The sequence below is a fragment of the Macrobrachium rosenbergii genome, chromosome 11 (assembly GCF_040412425.1).
Source record: "Macrobrachium rosenbergii isolate ZJJX-2024 chromosome 11, ASM4041242v1, whole genome shotgun sequence".
Taxonomy (NCBI): Eukaryota; Metazoa; Arthropoda; class Malacostraca; order Decapoda; family Palaemonidae; genus Macrobrachium; species Macrobrachium rosenbergii.
Window position 1 is genome coordinate 35,128,117 of NC_089751.1, and position 12,500 is coordinate 35,140,616.

Here is a 12,500-nt window from a genome sequence, read left to right on the forward strand (position 1 = left end):
CCTTGTTCCTCTCTTTCTCGGGCGTCGAAAATCCCTGACGCCACTTAAATCTCACAGTAGTGGGAATCTCTTTGATGCCATCGGTTACATTCGCTGCATAGTAAGGAATGCACCCCCTACTACACACGTCCGCCAGCATCCACTCGGTCTTTTTATTAAGTGTGCTTTTTCCTTGGTTTCGCTTGCACTGGTTCATCAGCCTTCTTCTCTTCATCCCAGTCTTCCATCTTTTTAAATATCTCTCTGACATTTCCCTCTGATTCAGCTGTTAGTACCTTGTCATGTGCATATAGCAACTCCCAGACGTCGCTCTTTCTGCACTTCTTGGTAATGTTCCTCCATTACTATAACAGTCAACACGGGACCTTGTTTTATTTTTTTTTTTATACAGCGTTTAACTAACTTTGATCTCCAGTGCACCTTTTCCTTTTTCAAGATTGATGTGATTTAAAACTGTCATTCTCAGTATAGCTTTTTGACCACATCCAAGAAGTACAAAAAACGACCCGCCTACTCAAAATGCCCACAATTTTAATTACTTCTAAAAAGTTGCACTGCTATCATGAAAACCACCGCAACACATAAAAATAAAATATTAGGATTTCAGACCTGATCATTTTTCGCTCTTGAAATAATTCCCGTTAAAAAAAATGAAAGTGTTTTTGACGGAGTGAGGGAAGGAAAATCTCCTCTTTCTCTGCCGCCTCCGTTATTAATGAAGAGAGACAGCAAAAATATCATGAAAAACAATTTTTACCGACTGAAAAACCTCGGAGAAAATTTAGGGGATTAAAATTTTGTCCTTAGGAACTTCGAAAAAAAAAAAAAACTATTTTCTTTCCCTTGTTACGAACTTAAAAATCCTCTCCTTAGTTCCTCTTTGGGCGAGTCGGTAGAGTTGTCGGCTAGCACTCGCTAGGCCCGAGTTCGTTTCTCCGGCCGGCTAATGAGGAATTAGAGGAATTTATTTCTGGTCACCAATTGGTTCTTAGCCACGTAAAAATAAGTCTAATCGTTCGGGCCAGCCCTAGGAGAGCTGATAATCAGCTCAGTGGTCTGGTTAAACTAGGATATACTTTTTTCCTCAATAAGCAGACTGGCTCTCCTGGAGGCATTTCATCCTTGGATAGAGATGCGTGGGAGAAGTACGGCATACAGAAGGAATGGAAAAATACACATACGCACAACGGCTATATTTGCCTCACAATTTGAGCAAGAGAAAAGAAAACTTTGAAGAGTATCCTTGGAAACTCAAATGTTGCGAAACTCGCAGGTAGAAGTTTTATTAAAATGTAAATAACAAGACCCGTCAAGTCTTCAGTTTAGGCTCTCACAACATCGTTTTCTCTCTCTCTCCCTCTCCTCGTTCACACCGCTCTCTCTCTCTCTCTCTCTCTCTCTCTCTCTCTCTCTCTCTCTCTCTCTCTCTTCTAAATAGGTAGGGGAAGCTGCGTGATGTGATTTCTCATGGCAGGAATGTCAACAGTTTGACGAGCATCTTTCTTAACAGATAAATGCCAGGAAATATAACGTTCCCTGAGAAGGTTTTCACGGTTTCATTTTCCCCTCCCAGTCCATCGTCTCAACCTCTATACAAACTTAAGCACATCTTGAATAATAAAATTAACATCAGGAAAAAGTTCATAGATCGTCAACGTCAGACCTCTGTGGAAGCACACTTATCGACCAGAAATGGTTATTCGTCGAGAACCAGAAGAAATTTCCCGAGTTAACAGGAGAAAAGCTCTTATCAGACCTCCCTTGTGAAACAATCACTAGATGAGGCTTGTGCTGCTCAAGGTTTCGGTTTTTAAAGACTAACATCGTCAACCATTTAAAAGGAAGTACTGAAAGAAGGGACCTTCTACCCAAAAGTTATATCTCTATCTTTCCCAAAGTACATTTGCTGCTAGTCATTAGGTCCACCTACGATGAAATTTAAAAAAATCTGCATATAACTTTTGGCAATCCTTATCATAAACAGGCAACAAACGATGATATACCATCCTTGGCGGACGTAAGGAATGCTCAAAATACTATCCCGTCAATTAGTATGCTTTGGGGGGGGGGAGGCATGAAAAAGTAAGCAGCGAGTTCAGTGAACCAGACTGTGAGCCAGAGAGAGAAAGAGAATGAAAGGGCAAGAGCAAGCGCATATTATTAATAGACATATAATTACCAACGGTCTCGCGGTTAGAAAGAAAAAGGGTCTATGCTCTTTAAATTAAAGAAAACGGGGTTCGTCGCGAGAACAGACCACTGATCTCCATCACATTAAATAAAAAAATCGCGCCGTGTGATGCCCAGAAGGCAGCTATAACAAATGCATCGACGCCACGCCGCACAAATATTGTCTCCTTCCACCTGTGGGGAGAGGGACAACTAATTATCGGTCTTAATTATGCTGTCAGTCAACCTTATGGGTGTTCTTTATGGGATGCGAGAAAATGGTCTAAACGCTGAATGAAGAATTGGGATTCGCGTTATGTTACTGGGTGGGGAGAATCATTTCGAATGTAAAAGGAAAAAATTGTCAATAGGGAATGGAGTTTCAGCATTAAAGCGTTAATTAATGGACTTGTGAGAACTTCAACATATTAATATATATATATATATATATATATATATATATATATATATATATATATATATATATATATATATATATATATATATATAAAATGTGTGTGTGCAGTTATGTATAAAATATAAGGAAACAAAGGCGAATAACTTTGAAAGGGTGGAATAAACTGAAAAAGAGAGGAGAGTTACTAAAGGCGACTTTAAAAATCATAAGGTTATAACAAATCTAGTACCCTGAAACGGTCTATGATTTTGTTTTTATTGAAAAAATTAGACGGAATATTAAATTACCAATAAGGAAAGAGCAGTGCAAGTTAAGACAAGAAAGCGGTGCATCGATCAATATTTGTTATGGAAGAGCTGTGTGACGAATTCGTAAATAAAGGAAAAAACTGGACACGCTGACCACAGATCTAAAGAAAGCATCAATAGAGTTGTATGTGTGTGAAGAAGGTTGAGACTGTACTGTATAGAAGTCAAGATTTTGAAAACAAATGCAAGTTTTTGTGATGACAGTAAGGTTTCTTCGAATACAAAGGTTGGAGAGTGAATGGTTTGGAGTAATGGTGATCTTAAACAAAAGTGCCTTGCAAATACACAGGCTGGAGAGTGAATCGTCTTGCGAATACACAGGCTGGAGAGTAAATGGTTTGGAGTAAAAGGTGATCTTAAACAAAAGCGTCTTGTGAATACACAGGCTGGAGAGTGAATGGTTTGGAGTAAAAGGTGATCTTAAACAAAAGCGTCTTGCGAATACACAGGCTGGAGAGTGAATGGTTTGGAGTAAAAGGTGATCTTAAACAAAAGCGTCTTGCGAATACACAGGCTGGAGAGTGAATGGTTTGGAGTAAAAGGTGATCTTAAACAAAAGCGTCTTGCGAATACACAGGCTGGAGAGTGAATGGTTTGGAGTAAAAGGTGATCTTAAACAAAAGCGTCTTGCGAATACACAGGCTGGAGAGTGAATGGTTTGGAGTAAAAGGTGATCTTAAACAAAAGCGTCTTGCGAATACACAGGCTGGAGAGTGAATGGTTTGGAGTAAAAGGTGATCTTAAACAAAAGCGTCTTGCGAATACACAGGCTGGAGAGTGAATGGTTTGGAGTAAAAGGTGATCTTAAACAAAAGCGTCTTGCGAATACACAGGCTGGAGAGTGAATGGTTTGGATTAAAAGGTGATCTTAAACAAAAGCGTCTTGCGAATACACAGGCTGGAGAGTGAATGGTTTGGAGTAAAAGGTGATCTTAAACAAAAGCGTCTTGCGAATACACAGGCTGGAGAGTGAATGGTTTGGAGTAAAAGGTGATCTTAAACAAAAGCGTCTTGCGAATACACAGGCTGGAGAGTGAATGGTTTGGAGTAAAAGGTGATCTTAAACAAAAGCGTCTTGCGAATACACAGGCTGGAGAGTGAATGGGTTGGAGTAAAAGGTGATCTTAAACAAAAGCGTCTTGCGAATACACAGGCTGGAGAGTGAATGGTTTGGAGTAAAGGTGATCTTAAACAAAAGAGCGCCTTGCGAATACACAGGCTGGAGAGTGAATGGTTTGGAGTAAAAGGTGATCTTAAACAAAAGCGTCTTGCGAATACACAGGCTGGAGAGTGAATGGTTTGGAGTAAAAGGTGATCTTAAACAAAAGCGTCTTGCGAATACACAGGCTGGAGAGTGAATGGTTTGGAGTAAAAGGTGATCTTAAACAAAAGCGTCTTGCGAATACACAGGCTGGAGAGTGAATGGTTTGGAGTAAAAGGTGATCTTAAACAAAAGCATCTTGCGAATACACAGGCTGGAGAGTGAATGGCTTGGAGTAAACGGTGATCTTCAACAAAAGCGTCTTGTGGCCCTGGGTATTTCACATCTTGATAGATGTAGTGATGAGCAGTATTAGGAAGTGTACAAGCATGTTTCAGTGTTAGTTGGCGACAGTGGAGAGAAGCTGCAAACAATGAGGACAGTGAAAAAGTTTGAAAATATTTGCTCAAAGCAAGAGTAAAGTGATGAAGGTTATTGATGAAGACTGAGATGTGTACGTTTGTAGGAGTGGTGGAAGGTGATGAAAGTGGTTGATTCTTCAAGGAACCTGGGATTATACGTAATGGATTTTTGTAGGATGCGGGAAGTAAAAGAAGTCGTGAAGGAAGGAAGGCAGCAGGATCATAGCAAATGGCTTGGAAGATGAATTGTCAAAGGTATAGTTACCTGGGATATTAGAAAAGGATTGTTGAGCCAAACTCCTTTATGGAGAAGAAGTACTGATGCTGACTGCTAGTAAAAAGGGGGAAAAAACAGGTGACCTGAAATGTTCATGTCTATACCGTTCTCAGGTTGGAGGCGACAAGAAGCAACCTAAACAGTAGGTAGAAATTGCACTGCCATCTGTTATTATGATAAAGGGAATTAATGCTTTTGCCTGGAAAACTTGTGCTTTAAATTATTCATTCTAATTTGCTTCGATTTTCTGCACGACTGTCAAACAAAGAACATGGCACTGATACGATCCCACACTAAACCTTGGGCAACCAAATAAATTTGCCTCTGCATTCTATAAATCCTTTACTTGTAAAACAGAGCAAGATAAACATGAGGCAAAATGTGGGTGCTCTCAGCATAATGGTCTGTACTTTGTTTGCTCCGGACAAGAACTAATGTAAATACCTCACGAGTAAGCGGAAACAGATTACTGAAGAGACCTAGTTTGCAGAGAGAGAGAGAGAGAGAGAGAGAGAGAGAGAGAGAGAGAGAGAGAGAGAGAGAGAGAGACGACCGACTCCTCCTCGATGGAGTCTAGAATTAAAAATTCCTTTCAAGATAAAAGTCTTAGTATTGAATATTCAAAGCCAGACATAGATTTTTCACCAAATACGTCAAAGAAGGGAAAAATAGACATAGATTTTTCACCAAATACGTCAAAGAAGGGAAAAATAAATCAAGTACCATAAATACAGAAGTAAAGTTTTAAAAAAAGGACTTCAGTATTTTACGCAGAATATACGAATCTACACGAAAGTAAATGCAGACCGGTCAAGTGTGCAAATCGTTCTCGAAATAAAAGATGCAAATGGAGAGATGATGTCTCAAGAGAATGCAGTGCTGTGTCGATGGCATGACTGTTTTGACAGATAGAAAAGAGCCAGAACTGAATGGCGCAGAAACGGAACCGGTTAATGTAAGTTTCAGAATGCTTATGAAAGTGACACTTGAGGATGTAAGGAAGGTATTTAAAAGGTTGAAGAATTAAAAAACCTCCGGGTTGAAGGTATTGCTAGTGAGGTATTGTGGTACGGTGGTGAAACACGACTGAGTGCGTGACCAGGATGAATACGGTATACATAAATGAAGGAAAGGTTCCAAAGGCAAAGCTGATACAAAAGACTTACAGTAGAATTACTAAACCATAATGTTACTTAGTTTACAGGTTGTATGGCATACGGTCTGACTTAGACAGTGGGCCATAGGATAAGATGATTGTTAGGAGAGAAACAGAGTTCGTTCAAACAAGAAAAACGATGTGTCTGTTATGATAGTTACATTAGAACTTTGAGAGCAATATGAAAAAGCTGTACATTCCATAAATGGTCTTAGCTTGTACATTCCATAAATGGTCTTAGCTAAAAAGGCTTATGATAAATTAATAGAGGTACAATCTCCCAGGGGCTGAGGTTACATGGTATAGACAAAAGTCTTCATGAGAGGCGCAAGACTTGTGTTAGAAATTTGAAGACGTGAGATTGACTGGTTTGGTGTAAAAATGGACATGAGGCAAGGGTGGGTTGCTTCCATGGTTGATGAATAAATATATTTATGGACTGAATGGTGCATGAAGTCGGAGAAAAGACAGCAGAAATTGGTCAAAGTTTTCAGAAAAAGAAATGAGACAAAAGAGGAATAGGTAAAATGCCTGAATTTTATAGATATTACAGGATGTCCATAGCTGTTGTCATACCATTCTACAGAAACCTCGCAATCACATAAACAGTGCCAACATTGTCTTTATACTTTCGAAGACTAGAAAGAATAAAATAAGTAATTTGTACACATTCACGTGAGCATAAACAAATGGACAAAATACAAAACCAGAGAGAGAGAGAGAGAGAGAGAGAGAGAGAGAGAGAGAGAGAGAGAGAGAGATAATAACGAAAGTTTAGCCACTTACTAGTCATCAACGCAATGGGCAGCAGTCAAGAGCCAGGCTTCGTCTAGTAAAGATGCTCCACACACATACAGGTCTTGGGGTTGTTCCAAAATCGCCGCCTGGAAAACAGTAATAAATAATAGTTAATAACGGAAGTTAAAGAGGAAATGCTGGAACAATGTCCTATGTCACACACAGAAGCATTAGTAAGGACAATCAATCCAAAATGGATCGTTCTATTCCGTATTTAAGTTTCCAACAATATTTCACTGTTCAACCAGAGTAGGAAACAAAGAGAACGGCTTTATATGCCCATATACCTCGTTCAACCGTTTATCTTCTCAAGCCGTGGAGGAATTAGGCACAGTTGACATAGGCACACAGACACACACACACATATATATATGTATATATATATATATATATATATATATATATATATATATATATATATATATATATATATATATAAAAGGGTATGGGGAACATACAAAGACGCAAAACTTGAAAAAAAAACAGTAATGATATATCAAGGGGAAAATTGTAAAAAAAAAAAAAAAATGCTGGTTATGTTTGAAATGACACTACCACTGAAGATATATAGCGGCCTTGAGTATACCAAGGCCGTCTCTAGATGGCCTTGATTATACTCACATGCCAAGGCCACTCCGACATCTCGGCCTGCCCTTCTTTCCTTCCCTCGGCGCCCTTTGTACCACAGGACTTGTTCCTCCGGGTAACAGGAAGAATGCCAACGGGTTTGGCATTAAGAGGAACGAAGCAACACACGCTGGAGGCACTCAGGCCGCAGTAACTGTAGGGCTGGCCTCCTCTGTGAATATACATACACATAAATAAATAAAAAAATAAATAAAAGCTGTTTATGTCAATTCGTAATTTAGTCCTGAAGACGCCTCCGATAGGCGAGGAAACCGTCGGTCGACTATAAGAAATAAATGAAAGCAAAACTGAATGATCAATATTTATTCCTGGGAGGTTTACTTGATGAGAAAAAGAGGAAATATAGACTGATTCAAATTCTAAATGAAAAGTGAGTCTCTGCAAATGATGCCATTGACCTGAATAGAAACTGTATACGAGAGAAAATAAGCCCAAATACCATAATTGATTAAATTAACTGAAGTCGGGAAATCAACGATTTTTTTTCATACAGCCTAAATCAACTCAGAAGGAAATAGGAGTTTCAGATGTGCAATTGTAGGACACACAAAAACTGAAGAAGCATACTACATATACATAAATAACTGAAACATAATTCATGAAATATTTTCACATTACTTGTTAATTTCAGCTGATGTTTGTTGCGTTTTAAATAATTTTGCACAACAACCATTTCTAGAGATTGAAATCTTGACCACCGCGATTAATAAGATGAAATTTTCCCCAAGTTCCTGGACGATAAAAGAATATAAAAAATTTTCCTCACGTTCTTGTATGATAATATAAACAAAAATTTCCCCAGGTTCTTGTGTGATAAAAAGAATAACTAATTCTTGGAGAGAGAGAGAGAGAGAGAGAGAGAGAGAGAGAGAGAGAGAGAGAGAGTGAGAGAGAGAGAATTACTAACTGTAGAAGGAAAAAATAGGGGGGTGGGGATTTTACTAATATACCATAAGGAATAACCATTATCAAGCAATACGAGGCTTCTAATTACCTGGTGATACACGTCCAGTACTCCATACAATGACATCCGAACTCGTTTTCCAGTTCGCTCTGCGCCCGAGCCGACACTGCTGCCAACATTCCCGCTAATAACGTTGCTATTTGCAGCCACGCTCTCATCATCCTGAAATCAAGACACAAATACTTAGTGCATTTCAATACTTAATTAGTGTGTTTCGCTCTCATGTTCACAGAATTTAAGGAATTATTATTATTATTATCATTATTATTATTATCATCACGCTGTTTCGATTACCATTGCTGCGTAACTTCCACACTGAACAGCTAAGAACTTCTGTGTCAGACTTATGAAGAAATAATAATAAATAAATATATCTACACAAGCATATGAGTCAATGAATAGTGGCCACATGTAGGCTACAAAAGAGTACCCAGGATTAAAGTAGGCAATATAAAAAACAAGTAACAAATGCGCCGAAGTTTCTTCGACGCAATCGAGTTTTCTGTACATCGTATAATCAAGGCCAACGAATATAGATCTATCTTTCAGTGGTCTCGGTATAATGCTGTATGAGCCGCGGCCCATGAAACTTTAACTACGGCCCGGTGGTGGCCTGGCCTATATCGTTGCCAGACGCACGATTATGGCTAACTTTAACCTTAAATAAACTAAAAACTACTGAGGCTAGAGGGCTGCAATTTGGTATGTTGGATGATTGGAGGGTGGGTGATCTACATACCAATTTGCAGCCTTCTAGCTTCAGAAGTTTTTAAGATCTGAGGGCGGACAGAAAAAGTGCGGATGGAAAAAGTGCAGACAGATAAAAGTGCAGACGGACAAACAAAGCCGGCACAATAGTTCTCTTTTCAGAAAACTAAAAACCAAAACTACAAAAGAAAACTAAAAACAGCAATCTCCCATCATATTCTACGTTTTCGAACAATGTTATGTTGGGAATTGATGAGAGCGTAAAAAAATCTGAGGGTCAGAAAAAAAAACCTTAAATCTCAAATATTCTCTTCCCTGTAAAACTTCCAACAAAATACCATCATTGGGCTCAGGCTCAAATGAATGTTAGGATTCTTGAGCTTATGTAAAATCACAAATTTTCTTATTTCTTAATCTCTATTTTTAATCTGGGCCACGAAGTTTCTGGGTTATCATCGCTCGGATGCTAGTGCTAAGGTCTTCACATAACAACAGAAAAAAGAATACGAAGTTTCCATATATAGCCTAGAATTACCCAAAGCAGCTTCTGACTTTAAAAGTTCAAAATAAATTTACAGTTCAAATAAAAAAAAGTTTCTGACTTTAAAAGTTCAAAATAAATTTACAGTTCAAATAAAAAAAAAAGTTTCTGACTTTAAAAGTTCAAAATAAATTTACAGTCCAAATAAAAAAAAAAGTTTCTGACTTTAAAAGTTCAAAATAAATTTACAGTTCAAATAAAAATAAGTTTCGAAATTCTTACATGCGGGGGATACGAGATAAGTTAGCTTTGTCAACAGTCAACGTAATATAATAAATATTTAGTTACAAAAAACTAGAATTATTTCAAGCTACAACAACTACCTTAGTAAAAGTTAACAATTAAAGAATCCATTGCAAAAATTATGAACAATTTTCTTTTTCTGTTGTGGCAGACAAGGAGAAGGAGAGAGAGAGAGAGAGAGAGAGAGAGAGAGAGAGAGAGAGAGAGAGAGAGAGAGAGAGAGAGAGAAACATCTATGGTAGGATATTGCGGTATAATCAATGGCTCTTGCTGGTCCAAAATCACCCAATAAAGAAGTCGTATAAAAGCTGACCAGAGACATTTTCCCTGACTTGGCTCTGCAAAATACGAATCTATGAGGCAAAATAAGCACATAGAAACAGCCATTGAGAGAAAACGCCGTTGCCCTAAATAACAGCAGTGCCTTCGGGACAAAATTTACTGCAGCAACAAATAACAGTGCAAACTCGTAGAAGACAATACCGATACACGGCTAAATCTCCAACCGTACTACGATGAGACAACTTGTGCCTATGTGACTGCAAAGTAATACTTTCTTCCATAAGAGTATCTATGTCCAAACACTGAATCAGAATATTTAAGGATGTCTTTTTGGATAATCCTTTGTCATTTAAACAAAAGAGGAAAATAAAAACATTAATTCCTAAAACTTGATCCACTGCATTTGTGTTTCCTGGGCTATCTTTCATTTACACCAAATGTCCCAAAAAATAACAATAAATAATTTTAACAGCATTCAAACACTGAATCAGAGCATTTAGTGATGCGGTTTTGACTATTCTTTGCCAAATGATATATGTCTTATTAACAAAACAGGAAAAAAACACTAACTCCTAAAACTTGATCGACTGCACTGGGGTCTCTTTCATTAATAGCAAAAGTCCCCAAAAATATGTGGAAAAAATGTTAAAACATGAGATATTGGAAAGCGAAGGCAGTCCACTTCACTGGCGTTATGTGCCCATGCTACGTAGCGACATTGCTAAAAAAAAAAAAAGTAACTGGCTGAAGACGTCCATTGGATATGCAATGACTAATCTTCTCAAGCATCGACATCTGACGAAAACTTCGAATATACAATATATAAATACTTACGTCATTAAAGGTACGATTTACATGGATTTCCGTATAAAAATCGAAAATAATAGAATGTACACATCCCATAAACCATGTGTATCCATATTAACACAGCTAGTCTTTCTAAAACATAATCCACGCTAGATTTGCCTTTGTCCAGCCCGAGGTCAACCTCTCTCACCACTGGCCATTGGGTAATCGTGGAGAATGAAGATATCTGGGTCCGAGATTTTGGATGGTACGTAATGTCACTAGGGACGAGACTTGCCGTCATTTTCGGAGGTGCTGACACGCTAATTATGATTATAAAAATAACATTACTCGGGAAGAAATCGAATTACCTTCAAAAACCAAATGACGTACTGACTCATTCTTGAGCCGTGAAAAAAAATAATAACCGGATGAAGAAGAAACTTATCCAATAAACGAAGTCAACGATAAAATGAAATGCAGATGAAATGAGAATTAAAGGAGAAAAAAGACAATCACTGTTGTCTCTCAAGCTTCTCTAACTAGACCGGGTCAGTAACGCTGCACAAAGGGCAGACTGCGCTGTTTTCACAAAACCTTCACTAAACTAAAGTTTCCATGAATCTTTGCAGGCAACACCTTTGTTATGGGGACTTCACAGACTGTGCTGTGTTCATGTAGCCTCCCCAAACTGTCCAGTTTTCATGAAACCTTCACAAACAGTACTTTCATGAAACCTTCACAAAGTGTATTTTCATGAAACCTTCGCAAAGAGTATTTTCGTGAAACCTTCACAAAGAGTATTTTCACGAAACCTTCACAGAGAGTATTTTCATGAAACCTTCACAAAAAGTATTTTCATGAAACCTTCACAAAGCGTGTTTTCATGAAACTTTCACACTCATCTAGGCATATACTGTCATTCACATCGGAAAAAAATTCAAATTTCGTTTTAAAGCTGAAACCATGAAAATTCTTGGTTAACATTCTGACATTAACTGGATGTTAAATTATGATCAGATTAGTAAAATATTCCTATGGATGTATCTTTTTTCTTTTCAAGAATTCAGTTAAACTTCTAACTCCAAAATTATCCTTTAATTGTTGGGTCATAACACTTAACTCTCTGGACCAGGAACCATCTCACTTCTGCCTATATCTTGATTTCAAATACACACACACACATATACATACATACACACACACACACACACATATATATATATATATATATATATATATATATATATATATATATATATATATATATATATATATATATATATATATATACCAAGCTTAGGTCCAAGTACAAGTACTTGTACTTGTACTTAAATACAAAGCTTTGAGTAATTGTACTTTACTTGTACTTCAGATTTTAAAAATCTATGAATTTGTACTCGTACTTGGACCAAAAGTACTTGAAAAATCAAGCAATTTACGTACTTTTCAAGTACAGCACACTGATAACTATGCAAGTACATTTGCATAAATAATGATATAACTATACCTGCTTTTACTATGGTTAAGCAGATTATATTAAGATGTTTTGCTTGATTTAGTGTAAAAAGTATGTATG

At 37.6% G+C, this 12,500-nt stretch overlaps 1 protein-coding gene across 3 annotated transcripts in view; it reads right to left on the minus strand.

Moving 5' to 3' along the window:
• Positions 1 to 12,500, minus strand: part of LOC136843323 (chymotrypsin-like protease CTRL-1) — a 451,535-nt gene that overhangs the window by 37,215 nt on the left and 401,820 nt on the right. For all 3 annotated transcript variants that reach the window (XM_067111598.1, XM_067111597.1, XM_067111599.1), the window contains exons 2-4: positions 8,392 to 8,523; positions 7,371 to 7,548; positions 6,738 to 6,835 (exon numbers count right to left, since the gene is read on the minus strand). In XM_067111598.1, the coding sequence (XP_066967699.1) occupies positions 6,738 to 6,835; positions 7,371 to 7,548; positions 8,392 to 8,522 (407 nt within the window). In that variant the 5' untranslated portion in view covers position 8,523. The remainder of the gene's footprint in view (positions 1 to 6,737; positions 6,836 to 7,370; positions 7,549 to 8,391; positions 8,524 to 12,500) is intronic.